This window comes from Neltuma alba, unplaced genomic scaffold, assembly GCF_004799145.2.
Source record: "Neltuma alba isolate B1F8T4 unplaced genomic scaffold, ASM479914v2 tig00005930_pilon, whole genome shotgun sequence".
Taxonomy (NCBI): domain Eukaryota; kingdom Viridiplantae; phylum Streptophyta; class Magnoliopsida; order Fabales; family Fabaceae; genus Neltuma; species Neltuma alba.
This window is the reverse complement of record NW_021634280.1, coordinates 1-21,843: the sequence shown is the minus strand read 5'-3', so window position 1 is coordinate 21,843 and position 21,843 is coordinate 1. Positions and strand designations below refer to the sequence as shown.

Sequence of the window (21,843 nt, the reverse complement as noted above, 5' to 3'; positions counted from 1 at the left end):
AAACTATTTTTTTAATCTCATCACATTAGTCAACTAGCTCTTATAATTAAAACCGGAGGTAGTCTAAAATACTATGGCGCAAAAAAAAAAAAAACAAAAGGCCTAGCCAACGAGGGAGGATGGGCTAATGACCGGGCAAAGTAACTAGGAAATAATAGAAGCAATATTTTAGCAATGTTATCCATTTAAATTTTTAAAATTTAACTTATAAGAGGCTTATTGCGGCTGCTTAATAAATCATAGATCAAATGTCATTTTTTCGTGATTAGAGACGTCAGGATTGCAAAAAATGATATCGGGCAAATGGAATTTTTATAATTTCTAGGAGAGTTCAATAGCAATAATTAAAGATATTTGTGATTTATAACTCTACTTGATATATTTGTTAAAATAGCCTCAACTTCCATGCAACTACAAATACATCACATATTCCAAAAAAAAAAAAAACTACTGCATGGCATCTACCACTAATCAAAAACGAAAATTTTCTTAGACTTGAGTGATAATAGCTCTCCCATCATAATGCCATATTTTGCTCCCCGATTCATCCATTAAAAATGATGGATCTAAAAGATAAGACCAGAGTGGATTCAACTTTTAATGGACGATTCCAGATTACGCGTATACAATGGACTATTCTACTTGTAAACCATTATTCTCTTATTCTCTTACCAAACATACATGTGCATATACATTCACATCTTTTATGGGTAGACATCACATATCCATTTTTGACCGTGCATACACACAAAAGCATATATGCAATCCTCTGCATGCACAACAAATTGCACATTTTAGCGTCTTAAAAGTATTGAAAACAATTGGTATTGCTTTAATATGCGAGGTAGATAAACATGCCGGGCCGCTCCCCGAAGTCACGTGGGGATTGGATAGAAGACGAAGTGAAGAAGGAGGAACATCAATAATGTGTGTGTTTGCATTATAAAATATTGGAAACAATTTCAGAAACCAAAAGGGCGTTGATCAAGAATTTATCTGTTTGATATAGTCGGATTGCCTGGCTTCAATGAAACTTTTAATTCTTTCAGCATCTCCATGCATCACAACTTTCCCATCCTCCATGTAGACGGCACCATCAGCATAGTTCAATTCTTCTAAACGATGAGTGACCCACAATGCTGTAACCCCTGCAGAAGTATCCAGAGAATTCCTAACTGCTTTGATAACACCAACCTGAAAAAAATATTGAAGCAAACAATCTGTTAAGTAATTGCTGGTCTTGCACAGCATATTATTAGTATGGGTCGGAACCGTAGTGAAACCATGCTTTAAAGCAGTAAAGCTGTTCAGAAATTCAAGCCATATTTCTTAGAGCTGTAATAGGACTAAACTAGACATCGCCCCACTAACAATGAGTGCCACTGGTACTTCTGAGAGTTGTCATAGGCTTAAGCAGCAAGTTTAACCCTCTAAGCAAGGGGTTATCTCCATTTATTGTTTTTCTTTTCGATGGTTCTAATGCTACGCAGGAGAGAATATCATTACAATAATGGTTGGCTGATTACCTGGTCATTTTCATCTAAGAACGTTGTGAGCTCATCCAACAACAGAACTTTACAAGCTTCTGCTAAAGCACCAGCAATGGCAACCCTCTGCTTCTGACCGCCACTTAGAGTTTGAACAGATCTCTGAAAATTGCAGCAAAGGGAATATTCATTCATAGGAATCCCTCAATTTGTATTAGCGTTCAGAGTTGTCCGTGCCCATAATACCTGCATGTAGTCAGACATGCCCACAGCATGCAACGCTCTTGATACCCTTGATTTCACTTCATCATTGGTCAGATTGAACTTGCCAAGACCAAATGCAACGTCAGCTTCCACTGTTGGCATTACCACCTGCAGCACGTGTAATGCTTCACACTTACTCAGATTAAGACCTATTTTCTGCATATCTATTTTAACATGTTCACTAAAACCAAGTTCCTATTTTCTATAATTGTCGATCCAATTTTGGAAGGAAAAAAAATTGCATTTTGCAAACTGCAAACAGTAAGGTTAAAATAGTAAGAGAACCGGTCAGAATGGCATGTTAGTAAATAACACATATGGACACGCAGAGGAAGAGCATCAAAGCCATAAATGTGAAAATACAGTCATTATTAAGTGGAGACTAAAAATTTAAAAATTGAGGCGAATTTTAAGAGTTTGCTCAGCATGTGATTATGTGTTGTTAATGTAATCTTACGGGAAGTAATACAAGACAGAGAACAGTTGCCTGGTTCAGGAATCATGTGTCATTATGGTTCTTAAGAGTTTGCTCGTAGGTTAAGTACAGGTCAGTTGCAAATTGCAATCGCCAAATGCCTTTGCTAAATAGTTATATATACATAAAATTATACGTATCGACAACATTAAACAAGTTGATGACAAATTTTATCAAGTTTAGTCATCTACATTAAACTATATACAATGTTAGAAAACCAGTCCACAGCCAGAATAACAATGGTAGCAAGATAATTTAAAAATGAATTCCACTTTTCTCTAACTTGTCACGTTGATATACTTCCCTTCCCTCAACTCAAAATGTCGTCTCATTCTGTCATACAGCCAAACTACTTATTCTCATGACAAGCAAGTGAAAGATTTTCCTTTTCAAATATGAAAGTTAAAAGTTTCATAATTATCTAATACCCAACACTTATGCTATGAAGAAAGATAACAATGAAGTTAGAATACCTGATGATCTGGATTTTGGAAAACAAAACTTTTGGGGCCTTTCACGCACACTGTTCCTGCAGTAGGATTTAAGAGACCAGCTAATATCTGCACATTAAGCTCAGAATCACTGCGTATTCTGATACTATGCCAAAGCCCCATAGTATTAAACAACTCCTCAAAAGGCATCGAGCCAGTTGGAAGCAGCGGACCTATCATTCTATTGGGGTTCCACAGAAGGGAAGAGGGGTTTTGTGCATACCTTTAAGAGGGTAGATTTCCCGCATCCGTTGGGTCCAAGAAGCATCCAAAACTGCCCAGAAGGAATGCGAATTGAACAATCCCGAAGAATCGGTACAGCTTTCACCTGCCTTGTGGGGAACGAGAAATTCAGGTTACGACCTTCAATAGCAATATCATCCGTCCGGTGGCTTCTGAAAATTTAAATATAGAAAAGCAATCGAGTGAGAATAAAAGATGAGCAAACCAAGCTCGAAGGGAAAAAGGTCAGTAAGTGTCTGAAGAAATGCCCAAGTGAGAAATGACAGCGAAACCCAATGAATTTAGTTCTGTATAGAAGGGTGAACCTGATGGGAGTTGTAGAGTAGAGAGGAGCAACAAGACGCTCGGGGAAGCGATTAAGATAGGAGAGATTCATATCATTCTAATTTGACTAGCAACCACGTCCCTAGTAGAATGTCATAGAGTCTCTTAACAGGAAATAGCAAGAAAGATGAAACACCGAAGCGGCTTTCGCTTCGGCATGATTATTCTTGCTTTCTCCGGCTTATCATCCGAACGCCCGTTTGAATTGGGAAATCAACCAACGGGTGCTTCGCTTCAACCTCTGCATCGAGAAACGTTGCTACTTCGCTACATCGGGAAACCCCACCGCATAGTTTATCACCATACCTTGGCCATGGATTGTAATAAAAGGTTAACTAAGAAAAGAAAATTTTCAAAAAAATATCACTTACATCTCAAAATTTCATATGAATCATATTAGTCTTGTTTTCTAGACTTGTATAACAATTAACTGCACTTAAAAAACAGGCCATTATACATTTTTATAGAAATTTTTAATTACACTTGTGAAATATTAAACAATTATTTGCTTGCCGGCTAATTTCGTCATTTCGTGCGTTTGCCTAATTTTTTTAAATTATTTTTTCCTGTTGAGGCAACTTTTTTTCTATATGAAATTTGTTGTTTGGCCTATAAATTAATTCTCCGAATATCAGTTCTACAAGTCCAATTTATTGAAATAAATTACAAACATAATACGGAACCGTGTTTAGTTTGATAATTTTACTTTTAAAATATTTTCTCATATTTTGTGTTTATTATAAAAAAAATATATCAAAAGTATGTCTAACAAGGGACAGAAAATATTTATATACTTGTATACTACTCCTCCAGTCCTTAATATAGGACCCAATTCTTAAGTTGGTTTTGGTCCTAAATATATGACCCATTTCTCATATTTATTAATTTTCTCTAAATTACCCATATGGATACTCTCTCAACCATAATTAAGTAGAAGAAGGAGAGAGGGTATTAAGAAAGATGATTGTGGTATTTTAGGAAAAATGTGTCACTTTTCTTATAATTAACTAACTTACCTAACTTCCTTAATCTAATCAAATTAGTTAAATGGGTCTTATATTAAGGACCGGAGAAGTACTTTGTTCCTTTTTAATTATCATTTGTAATAATTTCTCACATATATCATTAAATACAGAAAATCTTTTACCTTTATCCTTATTAAATGTTAGTATTTTTTTTCTCACACATTCCTTCTCTCTTTCCCCTTACATTTATCTTCCTTAATTAATAGAGACAGAATTAAAAATAAAGAATTAAAATACAAGCAATAAATAAAAGAAACTAAAATTTCCTCAAGTGACAATTAAAAAAGTATCAGAGTGGTGCACTCCAGTGTTTGTTTCTAATTTCTGTCTGGCCCAACTCCCAAGTCCAAACGCAAAAGAGATTTTGGAAAACACGGCTTATTTGTGAGTGTATGATTAGCTAGAATTCAATGCCATCGGATTAGAATATTTTAGCATCTTTTATCTATAATATTTGAATTTACAAATGTTACTAAAAAAATATTAAGTAGTCCCATTAGCAAGTTTAACTAATTTTTATTATTCCTTTATCTTACATCTTTTTTTATTAAAATTTTAAAACTTCATTTTTTTTTCATTTTTTTAAAAATCAAACTCATTAAAATCTTTATTTCCTTCCTCTTTTCCCACTTTCTCTGGCACCAGACAAAGGGTAAAAGTTTTACTTACAAGTTGAAAAATTGAAAATTGAAAATGAAATGATTTATCATGGTATAAAATGAACAATAACATTTACAATCAACTACAGTTAAAACATTTATGACCTTCAATGATTATAAATAGATTGATTCATGTGTGATAATTAAGCACAATCTATTTAATTGGTAATAATCATGAAATATTTACATGCATAATTTGAGAACCTAAGTTGGCTCATACATAGGCAGTCACAAAACAAAATTATTACAAAACATTTTCTACACATTGACGTTTAATTTTGAGCTCATCTCTTAATCAATATGATCATCAATTAATATTCTCTAATAAAAGGATGATCAAGTAATTGATGTGCGGGTGGTCGAGCATCTGGATCTCTTTGTAAGCAAAATCTTATAAAAGACTTTGCGTTATCTGAAAGATGATTTGGAATAGTTGGTAAGTCTCTGCTATTCCCAATTTTTGCTATTGCAACTTCCTGTCCAATATTAAATGAAATTAATAATAATGTTAGTTAATCCTTCTCATGAAATAAAATATGCAAATTTAAAATATTATTAAACAAAAATCAATAGTACGACCCACCCTTTTATATTGACTCCATGGAGGTTTTTGTGTTGCCATTTCTAGAACTGTACATCCTAAACTCCATATATCCACAGCAATAGTATATCCATTTTTGTTGTCCACCATCTGGGGAAAAAAAAAGAAGCAAATATCAAAGTTTAGTATTTACTGGAAAAGGGAAGACAAATAAAGGGGGGAAATAGTAATAAAGGGCATATGCTTGTTTCTAAAGGAAATTATAACTTTTTGACATATATAGAGAAAAGAAAAGTTTTACCTCTGGAGCCATCCAATATAGAGTTCCCTTGAAAGAATACATCTTAGAAGAAGAATTTACCTAATTTAGAGTAATCATAAGTTAGAAATTTTCATTATTGGCAATAATACAACCATACTGAAGAGAAAGTGAAGAAAGAAACTAGTCGAGACATTCTTCTCCCAACTAAAACGTGATATGTAAAAAAAGAAGAAGTAGAAGCCACTTTAGGAACAAATATTATAAGAATATACATATGCAAGACATTAATAAGTGCTTGAAAAGAGAAAGCATGATATATATTTTTTGTTATAATTACTATAATTACTTAATTGTTTGATCATCAATATCTATAAAATTTAGTCATAGAAAATTGAGCAAATTGTAAGTTTTAAATAGAACATATCACCTAATTAAATATGTATGGGGCTTGCTTTTCTATATATATATATATATTGTCATACCATAATTTTTTGGCCGGGATGGTCATACCATAATTAAACAAAGAAATACATGTAAAGTAAATGAAATACGATATTGTGCACTTACATATCTTGCCATTCCAAAGTCGGCCAGTTTAATTTCACCATAAGGATTAACCAGTATATTAGCTCCTTTAATATCCCTGACAAAAAAAACACAAAGAAAATTAACTAAAAAAAGTGACAAGTTCATGTTTCTCATCAAACTATGAAGATTAAATAACTAACCTGTGTACTATGTTTCTGCTATGCAAGTAGGCAAGTCCTGAGACAATTTGTTTGGTATAATGTTGAATAACGTACTCTTCAAGAGGACCATATTTTTGAAGTATCGTGTAGATTGAGCCACAAGATACGTATTCCATATAAATTGAAATATATTTTTCCCCCTGCAAATAAATTAACAAATGGGTCTTATTAATGAAATTTGTCATACAATATATATGTAGTATATGAATTTATTATGAACATTGATATACCAATTCACTTCCATAATATTTCACGATGTTGGAATGTGAAAGCTGAGAGAGAATATTTTTCTCCTGTGAAAAAAAATAAAAATAATAATTAATCATTGAGCTAATTTATTTTGATGCATTAAGCAAATTCCAATTAATTGCAAATCATATGAATAGCTACTACACTACGTTGCACTGGTTTACCTGACAAAGTTGTTGAAGGCATTTTTCTGATCTGTCATCATCATCAGCATAAAAGACTTCTTTAATTGCACATATTTGCCCCGTTTCACTGAAAAAAAAAAACATTTTAGACAAAAGGAGCAAATTAAAAAAAACCAAAACACTAATATTTTGTTCATAAACAAAAACAATAATAAAGATGGGTGCACAGATCATAGATAAAATAAATTTAATTTTATCACGATATAAAAATATACCAATTCATTGACATGGATGTTTTTGTATTGATAGCAAGAGATATTTAAGTCACATATAAACAGAGGAATAATAATGTGTATTTTATATATATATATATATATATATATATATATAACTACCACACACACCAATTCAAACCTAAAAGATTCAAGATATGTAAATTATCATAAATATGTGATTAAGCTCTAAAGTGTAATATATAAAAGATCAGTTTTGTTTGTTGATTAAGAATAAATTAAATATATTTCAAACAAGAGATTAATTACCTGTTAAATCCTTTATAAACACGCCCAAATGCTCCTTGCCCTAAAATTTTTCCTCTCTTCCACTTGGATGGGTTACTGGCAGTGTACTCTTTTACTTCAATTGTTTGAGCATTGAAAGATGCAGAACTATAAGGAGAGGAAAAAGATAGAAATTAAGCCACAGTAAATTTTCAGAAATGTTTAAAGAAAAAAACTATATTTGCCCACATAAAAAATTGTAAAATTAAATCAGCAACATATATAAAGCCTCCCCATGAATTTTGAACGAGAGAAAAGTTTAATAGAGAAGACTTAGGAGACAAATAACTAAACACAACAACATATATCCAACGAATTATAAAAATAAGATATAGCTCTTCTGATTTTAGTTCCAAGAAGGTATTTGTTTTCCGTGACACTAAAGTATTTTCAAGTCATATTAGACTTAAGACTAATCTCTTTCGGACTAGGAACAGTTAAAGAATAATCCTCTCGATAAGTATGTTTTTTAGAATTTAAATTTATATTCTTTTCCTTACGAGAGTGAGGCTGCTACCATCTCAACTAATAACTTGTATATGTCTCTCTCTCTCTATATATATATATGAAAAGAACAACAAAACTAAAATGAATTGAATAATGAATTAACCAACCTGTTAGCATTATTAGCTTGATCATCATAAGAGATTGCAGAATTAGGAGCGTTGGTGTCAGATTCGGAGCTGCTAAATATTATGGTGGAAACAGTTCTGAGACCGTAGAAAATAGAGGTTTCAGGCAACACAATACTTCCAATATCCTCCTTCTTCTTTCCCTTCCATTCGCTTGCTTCACCATTCAAAGTTGAAGAACTGTAAAAAAAAAAAAAAAAAAGATTGATACACTTTTTAGTCTTTCAAATTTGTTCTCATTTTAGTTTTAGTCCCTCAATTTTTCAATAATAGGTTTTAATCTCTCAAGTTTGTTTTTATTTATAACATTGATCCTTATAATCTAATAAAAACACAAATTATTTTGCCTCCTAAGAGATAAAAACCTATGGTTTGAAATTTTAAGGGACCAAATATTATATTAACCTAAAAAAATTCTATAACATGTCACTATACACACACGCGTGCCATTGATATATTAATTAAGCTTTATTATTTATAAGATGATCTCCGAAGAAGAAAGAAAATTAAAGAATTGAAGAAGCAATTACCTTTGAGAATTAAACTGAGAAATTGGATGATGATAAGAGGTTGAGGCAGAATTACTGGAGCTAGTGATGAACATTACGGTCAAAGTACTAGGTAACACAAGACTTTGACTATTATCAATATTCTTCTTCTTGCCACACGAAGTAGACATTTTAAAATCAGCTGGGAACCGCGATGACGCTAATTGCTCTTTATGATCAACTTCTGGCTTCGCTCCCCAGGCTAAGGCCACCTGTATATTTAAGCAATTAATTCGTCAAAATTAAATACGTGTAAAGCAGATATAAATAATCAATAATAACACACACACACATGCATATAATAAATAGGAAAAAAAATCTATACACAAGTATAAAATATTAGAGTACATAGGAAAAAAAATCCACACATCCAATAATTATAAGGCAAAAGGTATTTAATGACCATGATGTGAGTCAAACCAAGTAGTTTGAGCTATTTTCATATAATATGCAAGTCTCATATACATATATGATAAATAAAAATATCCCAACCTAAGATCCCATATTTTTTATTTTTAATATTATTCATATTATATATAATCGACAAGTAGAATGTTTTACCTCTAGTTGATCTCACAGATTTATGAACGAATTGTTTAGAATTGTGTTTTGAGCGATCCAGAAGATTATTTTGTTTGGTAGGGTGAAATTAGCTAAGAGATGAAGATGCATCTATGTGATCTTAGGATATAGTTAATGTTGCTATATACTTGCGAAACACACGTAATACAAATTACTAGGCAAGAACTGAGAGGAGATAGAGAGAAGAAAGGAGGCGATAACTTAGTTATAATACAAAGTTATACAAACCTTGTTATGCTTTGAATAGTTTGGTAGTATGTGGGTAAGGACGTAAGGTGATGATCTTCATATAGGGCTTGTTTCTTGGAACTTGAAATTTTCACATCGTTTAAATATTTTAAAGGATTAAATTTAAATCTATTTGCTTTTATCTATTAGGTTCAATACTCCAATAAAATTTCAGCATGAAAATTTTTTTAATAATAAAAATTAACATGGATAATTTATAAAATTCTATTAAACTATCATTAATTATAAAAATGACTATAATCAGATTTGATGGGAGAATTAGATATAATGGAAGTAACAAGAATCTTTCTTTACTTTTTTTTTTTTTAAGTCCGATCAATTTTAAAAGCTTAAAGCAAAGTCCTAGAACTTTTCAAAACGTGTGTGCGCGTGTTTTTTTTTCCCAATAAAAATGGCGAAAAAATAAAAATAGATATAAAATACTAGTGAATCTATTTACAACCGAATTCATAAGCTAAAGAAGTCTATGAGTGAAAAAATACCACGTTCACGTAATGTTATCTGACTAAAAAAGGAAAATAAAAAAGTGATTTGTATTGTTCATTCAATTTCTGAATTATTCGTTTGAATTAAATTTAAATATTTAAATTACTTTTTCAATTATTTCTTTTTTGAAAATAAGCAAAATATGAATAGTTTCAATAACAAATCACTTTTCTTTCAGAATTATCTTTACGTTTATCACTTTATGTTAAAAAGAATGGCCTTCAAAAACTTAAAAATTGAAATATTTTATAAAATCAAAACTCCATCCTAAAATGCAGATCATCGTGTAAAAGATTTTTTAAATTACTTGACCAGGAGGAAATCAATAAAGTGCCCCAAGATCTTTTCCCGTTCGTCCCCTTTTGGCCAACTGTTCTTCCCTTTTTCTTTTTTTCATATGTGAACATTCTGTGTTATCTATAGACTTTCCAAGAAATTAGAATTTTCACTTGTAATAAAAATTAAAATAAACTATGTAAATGATGTGGATAAATCCTTGGTCGCATTATTTATGAAAATTGTGGTTTCAAGTTTAAACGAAAATAACGTGTCTAATATTTATTTATTTATTTAACGGAGAGAAAAGATGCCCGCGTTGACTGTATTTATGTGATATCTTGAAAAAAGTCAAGATAAGGCAAACTCAAGAAATTATCTCTTGCATTGAACGTGCTTTACTTATTCTCGTTATAATTTATGAAAACATTTAAAAATAAACTTTTTTCCCATCAAGAAAAGGAAAACATTTAATTTAAACACTACTCTTGAATACACAGTAGTACTGCCTCCGCTATTTAATACTCCCTCCGTTTCTTATTATAAGAGACAAATAATCGGAGTACGTTAATAAAAAAAAAACACTTAAAATTAGTTAAGAACAATTAATGTGTAAAAAGTATAATTTTTTTTCCAAAATGCCCTCATTAATAAGGAGAGAGAGCATGAGAGAGAATAATTAAATTATTAAAAGAAAGAGAAGTAGAAAAGAGAGAGAGTGTGAGTTGGAGCTAATAAATATGGGTAAAATAGGAAATCAATACAAAAAAGTAGAGACAACTTTTAAGTGTCTCTTATATATAGGAACATGCCATAAGCATCAAATGTCTTTTATAATAAGGAACGGAGGGAGTATAATACTACCTCCGGTCCTAATTATAAGATCCAGTTGACTTATTTGAGGAGATTAAGGAAATAAGTTAAGTTAGTTATTTGTAATAAATAAGTGTTGTCATTCCTAAAATATCCTTGCTAATTAAGTGTATTGGTTAGAACTATTATTATTAGAAGGACTATCTTGAAAAAAATGCATAAATACGAGAGAAAAAATAGATTGGGGTCTTATAATTAGGACCAAACAAAAAGTCAAAATGGGTTTTATATTAAGGACCAGAGGTAGTAACTAGTTAATTAATTTGAATAGATTTAAAAAATTAGTTTAGTTATTTATAATAAATAAGTATTGTCTTCCTTATAATACTCTTATTAATCAAGTATATTAGCTAGGACTATCATTTGATGAAACTTTTAATATGTGTAATTACTATAAGAACTATCTTTAAAAAATAGATAAATATAAAAGACAAAGTGAATTAAAATCTTATATTTAAAATCAAATTAAATGTTAAATTAGTTTTTATATTAAGGAATTGAGGTAATATAAATGGAGAAGTTACCTCTTTTTAAAAGCATTTGGAACCGAAATTATGGTGTGCCGTGTTCAAATACAATTTCAACAGTTTATTATATTTAAAATTTTTAATTAATAATTTTTAAATAAAAAATATTTTTTTAAAAAATATAACTATTAAAAGACAATTTATTATAGATCCTCACTTGTATATGACTAATTAAATATGATGGGTTCATTGCATATGAATGAATAGGGCTGCATATGGACAGGGCTGGGTCCTCGCCCGATGCCCAGTCCGAAGAATGAACGAGTTGGAAAATGCAGCCCATTGTCCAACCCTGCCTATGAAAAGTCCTATTAAGTTTGGGCTAAACAAATGTGGGCTGGGCAGGGTGGGCTTTTATGCCCAACAAATTAATATATTACATTAATTAACCAATTATTTATGTTCTTTTAAATAATCTAATGTAACTTTATATTAAAATGGCAACTTGGCTTTAATTTTGTTATTAATAATTAATATACTATGAAACTACTTTTTGTAGTAGCTAAGAGGAGTGGACTATGACAAAAAAAATATTATTTGTATATTTTATTAAACACAATTGTTTTTCTAATTTCTAACTCTTAAAATCATTCAAAAATAAATAAGTATAATAATTGTTTTTCTAGTTTCTAACTCTTAAAATCATTCAAAAATAAATAAGTATAATGAATACTAAATATTGATGCAACAATATGTTTGAGTCAAGAAATAAATATGAGGCAATTAAAATATATGTAAATAAAATTATATATATTATTGCGGGCAGGGCCAAATGGATAGGGCAGCATACCGTGCCCGATGCTCGGCCCTGCCCAATAATTTGCCCAGCCCGAACATGTCCAATAGTTCTTTTTGGTCAATTTTTTTTAGGGCGGACTGGGTACTTTTTTGCGGGTTTGGGCGGGCATTGCGGGCAACTAGGTTTCATGAACACCCATATGAATGATGTTCACTTGCATATAACTTATGTCTGTTTGCATATAAGTTTATTGCGTAACAAGGATAATAATTGCATTTAACGGATGCTTAATTGTATATAACCAATGTTTATTTGTGTAATGCAGATACTAATTATATATAACGGATGCTCACTTATGTATAAAGGATATTTACTTGCATACGATGATCCCTTGCATATGGGTTTATTTCATAACCTATGAAAATGACGTGGACAACTCCTAACTACTTGTTTTATGTAGCGTGTCCATTATTATTATTATTGTTATTATTTAGAGAGAAAAGGGAGGGCCTTTCTTGACTTTATTTAATTGACATATGGAAGAAAATCGAGATACATGCAAAACCAAGAAATTATCTCTTGCATTGAAGGTGCCTTTCTAAAACAAGATATATCCAATTTGCTCCGGGGATTCTCATTATAATTAATTAAAACAAATTGATGTAACCAAATCAATGCCCTTTTGCCCCATATGATCTCCCTTCTTTTCCAATAAGATCACTAATATAGTTTTTTCACAATTTGTAAAAATCTGCTTCATCGTTCAACCAACAAAACAAAGCTGCTCCCCCTACTCTATCAAATTAGAAACAATTAAATCTTTTCTTTTTTTTTTGCAAATGTGCATGTCAATTGGGATTAAGTAACATCCAACGCATTAAGAATAATTCTTCTAGCAGCACCGCCATTCTAAACCATTTTTTTACGTCCAATACCCATAAACAATTTTTAGCAGCACTCAATATTTTAAGTATAAAATACTTGTTACAAAAAAATATTTTAAGAATAAAATTATGCTAAAAATTATTTTAGGATACTAATAAGTGTATTACAATGCTAAATGCATCAAAATTTAATTTAGGATACCAAGTTTAGTTAGAGATATGATGCAACTTAACCCTATAGCTTTTACAAATTCCCTTCAATTAATATAATGTAACCCCAACTCAAACTCACACTTAATTATTATACCATTATTGTGAGAAATTTTGGAATAAGTTTATTTATAAAACATTTTTTAAAAATATTTTATATTTTGAAAACATTTTTCTTGTCAAAATATTTTGAAACATTTAAACACTCTAAAAACTGCGCTATTTTTCTAAAAATGCCAAAAACATTCATCCCTTCCGTGATAAAATATATAACTGCATCTTAATTTCACAGACCGGCCCTTCTCTATATATAAACAAAGAAAACGGAAAAGTTGTTGTTTGAAAGTTGAAATTGCCATTGTGAGCTTCAGGCACAAGAGGCTTGACAGGACGAGGACATTGACAATCTGTTATGTGTTGAATCCAAGGAAAGAGGAAGAGGAAGAAACTTCCATTGAATCTTACAGCACAGGCAAGCTCATCTTCTTCTCTTTTTTCTCCGAATTCCACTCTCTCTCGCCATTGAACCACGTGTCGTCTTCTCTTACCTCTCTTTCTCCTTCACTCTCCACATTTTCTGTTTCATCCTCCGATTTCCGTTTCCCTTTCTTGCTCTGTTTTACAAAATTCCAGTTGCCTCCAGTACTCTGCCTTCTTTCTTCTTCTTCTTCTTCTTCTGTTTTGGAATTGTAATTTCTCTTCTTTGTTCCTTGCCGTTATCATTCAAGAGGCTCACGCATTATTTCCGTTGAAGCATCGTTTTCTCGAGTTTTCTCTGACCTTGACGGCAAATTACGTTTCTCACTCTTTCATTATTTTTTAATTTGTGAATCTCGTTGCCTCCATTTTCTTCGCGGTTCAAAAAGTTCTTGTCATTTCCGCGATCACTCTCACTCTCTCTCTCTCACTCATATCATACAGTGCGTATTGAAGCATCGCGATTTAGTTCGTTTAGTTCTTTCTATCGGTGAATTTCTTGGATCTTCACGTGCGAATAATTAGGCTTCGCAGTTTCTTGATTTTTAATTCGCCAGTTTTGGTGGTTTGGCTCCATGCGCTTCACAAAAATGTTCTGGTAATTTCAAATCCTCTCTCTCTCTCTCTCTCACTCACTCACACTCTCACACATTATCATACATTATAGAGTGCATGCACAATGAAGCATGAAGTTTTTGATGCCGTCAGTTTGGTTTTTGGGAATATAATCTGAATGTTCGTTGTGTTCTGTGTGTATTTTAAGATGCACGCCAAGGACAGACAACGTTGATGATCGATCGTCTTGACAGAGACGACGAGAAAAGAAAATTGATTAAATCGCGGCCCGGAGGTGGTCGCCGACGCCAATGACGAATCACGAGTTCGCTCCACAATCACTGACGAGACGGCCGTCACGAAGCGCCGCTACCACCTTCTCCACCGAGGTCTTTGATAATGAAGTTGTTCCTTCCTCTCTTGCCTCCATCGCACCCATTCTCCGAGTCGCCAATGAGATTGAATCCGAGCGCCCCAGGGTTGCCTATCTATGTAATGAATACGTTTACACATTGATTCGATTTCGAACCCTCCTCAGCGCATTATCCCACAAAATTAATTCGATATTGGCTTGTTTGTTTTAATTTGGAAGGTCGCTTCTATGCTTTCGAGAAGGCGCACAGGTTGGATCAAAGTTCCAGCGGGCGTGGCGTCAGGCAGTTCAAGACCTTGCTGCTGCAGCGGTTGGAGAGGGTAAATGAAACCGTTGCTTTTTTCATTTCTCTCGTGAGTTTGTAATTAATTACCTTACCCAAGGAAGGACAGCGCCAAAAACTTTTTTCCCCTCCTTCTTTTTGGCCAATCCAAATTCCAAACACAGTTTTTTCTTAATCAATGTGCCAAACACATTCAATTGTGAATGCGCACAACCAAGTGACAATGTTTATTTTTTAAATTCATCCTAATATACTAGTACTTCTTTTTTTAAAAAATTCTGTACTTAAAGTATATCTCGTCAAACCAAATTATGTAGTAATATTAAAAAGAAGCCCCAGAAAATTAAATTATGCATTGAAAAGTTCTGAAGACCATTTGTGTATAGCTGGATAAGATGATTTCTGCTGGAGTTAAAGTTGACATAATTTTAGGTGACTGCCTCTAAGCACTTTTTTTTTTTGTGGTTTGTTCCCCCCCCCCCAAACTCTAAATACAGAGAGGGGTTAAAAGTAAGATTTATTCTTTATTTTTTAATTAAAACTCAAATTCTCTCAAATTAATTAAACAATTTAATAGCTTTTAAATGGTGAGTGTAATATTGTAACACGATGAATTAGAAATTTAGAATGTTCTTATAATTTGTTACCAAAAAAAAATAACGTTTTTATAATTTATTATTTTTCTTACATTTTGTCCTTCCCCCCTTATTTTAGTGATATTTGAAGGTGTTTGGAGTGTTCAAAAAGTGCTTTCAAAAGAATTTTTTTTTATAAATCGAGACAAATTCCTTCACATATTTACTTTATATGTTATAAAAACACTTTTAAAATTATAGTATTGCTTTTACTCAGATATCTCCCAGTTCCTCCTACTCGCTCTATTTTAAGATTCTTTTATTTAAAATATATTTTATCATTTACTTCGTCCGATCAATTTATGCCCCTTCCCTACAACAGCGACTGTGACAGCTGATCGTAAACCTAATAATGTTACTCATCTCAATTGTTACACCTAATTCTCCCAATAGTTTGCATTTAAATCTATCGATATTTTTCTTTTAAAAAAAAACTATATTCATTTTTTTAAGTCAACGAAGTTCACCGAATTTTAGTCAGCCATAGCTTGACCTGCTACAGTTATCCTGCCTTAGAAATAACATGGGACAGAGAGATTCGGTGCGTGAAATACATGTGAAGTTAACTGTTTCTTTTTCCTCTCATTCCAACTCACTATCCGTCCAATTCCAGGACAACGCATCCAGTCTTGCCTCTCGGGTTAAGAAGACAGATGCGCGGGAAATACAGGCTTACTATAAGCAGTATTACGAACAATACGTCAGAGCTCTAGACCAGGGGGAGCAGGCAGACCGGTACTTGCTCGAATTCATATAAGAATAATAAGCTTATTTGTTTTTTACTTTGAAGCTTGAATGTTCTCTCTGGTTCTCATTTGTATAAATTTTCCTTCAACTGCTTAGCTAAGTGCTAATAGCAGGGTTTGTTCGCTCCGTCTTTTGCAGAGCCCAGCTCGGCAAGGCTTATCAGACCGCCGGAGTCCTTTTCGAAGTGCTTTGTGCCGTTAATAAAACCGAGAAGGTTGAGGAAGTAGCTCCTGAGGTAAGCCACGATTCAAATAATTTAGATTGATTTTGTCGAGAATGTGTGCACCTATATATACATTTCACGCTTTTTTTTTCTCTCTCGCAACATCCAAATCCTGGAGATATGATAGCTATAAATTTTGTGTAAGCAGTTATCGCGGCTGCTAGAGATGTCCAGGAAAGGACGGAAATATTATGCGCCTTATAATATTCTTCCCCTGGATTCTGCAGGGGCTTCTCAGCCCATTATGCAGCTTGAAGAGGTAATCCTTCTTCAGTAGCTGGATATCTCATCCTGTTTCATTTGGCATTTTATTGAATCCTTTGGCTTTCCCACATTAGATCAAGGCAGCTGTTTCGGCACTAGGAAACACTCGTGGCCTGAACTGGCCTAATTCATCGAGCAACAAAGGCAAAAAGCTGGAGAGTTAGACCTGCTTGATTGGCTTAGGGCCATGTTCGGGTTCCAGGCATGTAATCCACTCCAAGTAGATAAATGGAGAGAATGAAAAATCTGTGCATACCTGAATTTTTTTATTCGACCACCCTATGTTATTAACGCGTTTGGTTTATTTGGATCCAGAGGGACAACGTCAGGAATCAGAGGGAGCATTTGATTCTGCTTCTTGCTAACTCTCATATAAGACTGATTCCCAAACCTGAGCCGCAAACAAGGCACGTAAACCTATACTTCCTCGTTTGGTGAAAGCATTTTAGATTAAAATTAGACCGAGTTAAAGAAGAAACACGGAATACTAAGTAAATTTAGAATTCTCTAGTTAACTGAGTAGCCCTGCCTTTTTTCCCCCACGTATTAAATTTGTGTTTGGTGAAATGCAGCTTGATGATCGAGCAGTTGATGCAGTGATGAAAGATCTCTTTAAGAACTACAAAAACTGGTTTGCAAATTTTTGGGACGAAAACATAGTTTACGGTGAGATATAAGCATGCCTGCACCAACGAACATTTGTGACATTTGGCTTTCATGCGTGTTTTGGTTTTCACAAACATTTCAAGAATAAATCAGAATCTTGTGATGCCAAATTGACTTGTGTATCATTTATCTTGGTGTTTTCACAACTTCCTCAAGGCCAACAAGAGATACAGCAGAGGAAGTTGCTTTACATGGGTCTTTATCTTCTCATCTGGGGTGAAGCAGCTAATGTTCGCTTCTGCCGGAATGTCTCTGCTATATATTCCACAATGTAAGTAAAACTTCCTTAATCTTCGAATTCTATTAGCTATGCTATCCTGGAATGTCTGACCAATGTTAATTTATCCTGGAGGTGCTTACTAAAAATTTTCAAATATACTAACAATGTCTGACAATTACTTTAGATGGCGTATGAGCTCCATGGCTTATTGGCCGGAAATGTCAGTATGTTACCGGTGAAAATATTAAGCCTTCTTACGGTGGTGATGATGAAGCATTTCTGCGCAAGGTTATAACTCCCCTCTACCGAGTAATTGAAAAGGTCCGTATTGCTGTCCAACATTTTGACATACTTTGGCAAGTACTGACATACTTTGGCAAGTACATATGTAAGTTTCAATGATGCTGAATAAATTCGACAGGAAGCGCGAAAAGAGTAAAAATGGAACAGCTTCTCACACAACTTGGTGCAACTATGATGATCTAAATGAGTATTTTCTGGTTCGTTTAGCTTTAGATCTTGACATGGACAACGACTTTGTTTGATGGGTTCATCATTCATTAAATATTCGTTTTTTGTTTTTTGGCATTCTGCTTCAGGTCATCTGATTGCTTTTCTCTTGGATGGCCCATGCGTGATGATGGTGACTTTTTAAATCGACTTCCAGCATGGCACAGGTGCTAGTTACTTGTATTCTGTAGGAGCGCAGCCTTCATCACAGAATACTTTTTCGTTCACTGAGTTATAAAATTTCTGTATCAGGGAAGAAAAGGTGCTCAGAGAAAATCTAATTCTAGAAGTACTGGAAAATCGAACTTCGTTGAGACCGGACATTTTGGCATATTTTCCACAGCTTCGATCGTCTTTGGACGTTCTATTTACTGGGTTTGCAGGTATATTACTTAAACAGAAGGAAGTATGATGTTTCTCTCCCCTGATCTACTTATGACAAGGCTTGCACATTCTTATCGCAGGTATTGATTATTATTGCATGGCAAGGAATTTCAGTAGCGGATATCTTTAAGAAAGATGTCTTATATGATCTATCAAGTATATTCCTACCGCGGCCATTCTGCGCTTCCTGCAAAGTACGGTTTATGCTTTCATGTAAATGTCTCCTATACCGGGATCACTTGTCTTGTTGCTTAACTTATCATTTGATTGAACTGAAGTCGTGATCATATAAGCAGTAGCAACTTCTCAAGCGATGGTAGTACAAAAAGTATAACATTGAATTTTATCCGGGGTTTATGGCTGAGATTATAATAAAATCTAAACGTCTTACGGTAATAGAAAAATATGCTTCAAAGTTCAAAGTTCAAGTTAAATTCAACTCATTATTTAAAAAAATAAAGTTTGGCAGTAGAATTTATATCACTATATCTTTATCCTTGACTTTTTCTGCCTTCATGTTTTGGTCTTTGTTCACATAAATTGATCGTAGTTTCCATTCCTTTTTATATTACCAGGCATCTTGGACTTGATCCTTAACTTTCCGGGCCATCATCGATGGAGATTCAGTGACGTGCTAAGAATATTCTTAAAATCATTGTTTAGTCTTGCATGGGTTATCATTCTTCCAGTCTTCTACGTGAATTCCGTTGACCATCCCCCACAAAGCATTAAGAAGTTGCTGTCCTTTTCGATGAAATAAGGAGCATTCCAGCATTGTATATCCTGGCAGTTGCATTATATATGCTTCCAATTTACTAGCAGCTGTTCTCTTTCTTTTCCAATGCTTAGGCGTTGGATCGAAAACTCTGACTGGCATATTGTTAGACTTCTCTTGTGGTGGTCACAGGTGTGTTGCCGTTGCATTATGCTTACATAACTCATTCACTGGCAAATATAACCTCTTTCTTTCTCTCTTCATAAATATTGTAAAGTATTTTTAAGGCTACTAGTTGTTTGTTGTGAAACCAATGCAAATATACATGAAACACTAACTAGAAGTATATGAAACAGTACAGTCAATTTTGTTTTTTCTTTTTATTAATCACCCTTAAAATAGAAAATCATCCATGTATTGTGGAAGAAGACTGTAAATCATGATGAAATCTTGCCGCAGCCTATTCCGAAGCAGTCGGAAAGCTCTGAGTTTATATTATATTCTTTTCATCTTCTTATTTATTCTTTCACCTCCCGCAGCCAAGAATCTACGTTGGAAGGGGAATGCATGAAAGTCAATTTGCTCTTCTAAAGTGAGTTTTGCAGAATACTCAAGAATCATGCTCAATAATCTGTGGTCCTTCCCTGGGTTTTTGTTGCCTTAAAATTGTTTGATTGTCTGGTCGTCTCTTGTATTTCAGGTATACTATTTTCTGGTTGCTGCTTCTTGCTCTAAATTTGCAGTAAGCTTTTTTCTGCAGGTAATTTTGATTATGTCCAGTATTTGTTTCCTCTAGAACTGTTCTTGAGAAGCTTCTGGATTGTTGGTTTTCCATTAACAACTTTCCTCCATACACAGATAACACCTCTAATTGAACCGACGAAGGAAATAATGAGCATTCGGCGAATTCATTTTGCTTGGCATGAATTTTTCCCTAATGGTAGTATATCTTCCTTTTCTTTCTCATGACCTGAATGGATCTAGTTGTTTAATTTTCAAAGTCTTTTATCTAAATGGCTTACTTCCTATATGTGCAGCTAAATACAACTATGGTGCGTTTTAGCGCTATGGGCTCCCATACTTTTGGTGTGTATGCTGTGTTTCCTGTTTTTGTTTTTTTCGGATATTTAATCTTCTTGTCCTTTTGGTGGCACCTCAGAGATTTGACATGTTCAATGTAGGTTTATTCATGGACTCTCAAATTTGGTATGCCATATTCTCAACTTTGTATGGCGGTGTTGTTGGGCCTTCGATCGTCTAGGAGAGGTAAACATCAACTTTTTCCCCAAACCTCTCTTGATATTTGGACGGAACTTGGGATTGTACACATGGGCTTTATTCATTTTATGTAGCCCGGCCTACCCTTCGGACTTACTCATCTATATTAGAAATTTAGAGGACCCTATTGCAAACATAGAATTCTGGACATACCACCAAAAAAAACTAAAAAATGAGTTATGTCACTCCTCCTCAATCTGTATTTGTATAAAAAATTATACAGGAAATTATACTATTTATAAATTATGATATGTTAGTATATAGTACTACAACGTCATGTAAAGCATATGACTCATGTTGGATGTTGAGCTTTTTGCTTGTACAGATATCGGAACTTGGGCATGCTAAGGTCCAGGTTTCAGTTACCTGGTGCATTCAACACATCTTTGGTGCCTACAGATATGAAACAGAAAAAAATTTTTCTTTGTCAAAGCGATTTGCTGGAGGTTTCTCTAACATCTTTTTGGGCTTTAACGTTTTGTTGCTAGTAGATTGCTGTCCAATAATTAATCATCTTTACTTAAGTTCCATGTTGTATAGATTTCTGCAAGTAGAAGGATCGAAGCTTCCAACATTGCCCAGTTGTGGAATGAAATTATTTGCAGTTTCCGTGAAGAAGATATTATAGTGATAGGAACGGCCCGGGATCCAAACTCTATTTAGTTTGTTTCTCAGACCGTCTTTTCCTTTCATGATCTATTACTTCAGTTAGAGCCCTGAACTAAACTATGTTTTCATATAACAGGGAGATGGATCTTTTGTTGGTTTCCTTACTCTCAGATCCGAGCCTGAAAATTATTCAGTGGCCTCCCTTTTTGCTTGCTAGCAAGGCATGTATTTGAGTTTAGTCTTTCTTCTTTTTTTTATTTTTTTGGGGCACTTTTCCTTTTAAGAATTATGTTGTTGCCTGTTCGATCATTTACGTACATTCTAACAATCTTTGCAGATTCCTGTAGCCACTGGACATGGCCGTTCAATTTCGAGGAAGGGAGAGCGACCTTCACAAGCGTATATTTGCAGATGAATATTTGAAATGTGCTGTGATCGAATGCT

The 21,843-nt window shown here is 33.4% G+C and overlaps 2 protein-coding genes and 1 pseudogene across 2 annotated transcripts; 1 reads left to right on the top strand and 2 right to left on the bottom strand.

Moving 5' to 3' along the window:
• Positions 1–636: 636 nt before the first annotated feature.
• On the bottom strand, positions 637–3,337 carry LOC114749039 (ABC transporter I family member 10). The gene is made up of 6 exons (XM_028937507.1): positions 3,266–3,337; positions 2,941–3,112; positions 2,700–2,786; positions 1,734–1,859; positions 1,527–1,649; positions 637–1,194 (listed from the first exon to the last, which is right to left on the bottom strand). Exons 1-6 carry the CDS (start codon positions 3,334–3,336, stop codon positions 985–987), a joined length of 789 nt encoding a protein of 262 aa, XP_028793340.1. The 5' UTR covers position 3,337; the 3' UTR covers positions 637–984.
• A 1,942-nt stretch (positions 3,338–5,279) lies between these two features.
• On the bottom strand, positions 5,280–14,589 carry LOC114749045 (mitogen-activated protein kinase kinase kinase 3-like). The gene is made up of 12 exons (XM_028937512.1): positions 14,578–14,589; positions 14,009–14,074; positions 8,617–8,846; positions 8,069–8,266; positions 7,437–7,562; positions 6,934–7,021; positions 6,759–6,813; positions 6,500–6,536; positions 6,339–6,414; positions 5,811–5,870; positions 5,552–5,659; positions 5,280–5,444 (listed from the first exon to the last, which is right to left on the bottom strand). Exons 1-12 carry the CDS (start codon positions 14,587–14,589, stop codon positions 5,280–5,282), a joined length of 1,221 nt encoding a protein of 406 aa, XP_028793345.1.
• Positions 14,590–14,803: 214 nt separating this feature from the next.
• LOC114749042 (callose synthase 5-like) lies at positions 14,804–21,836 on the top strand (annotated as a pseudogene).
• The last annotated feature ends 7 nt before the right edge of the window (positions 21,837–21,843 follow it).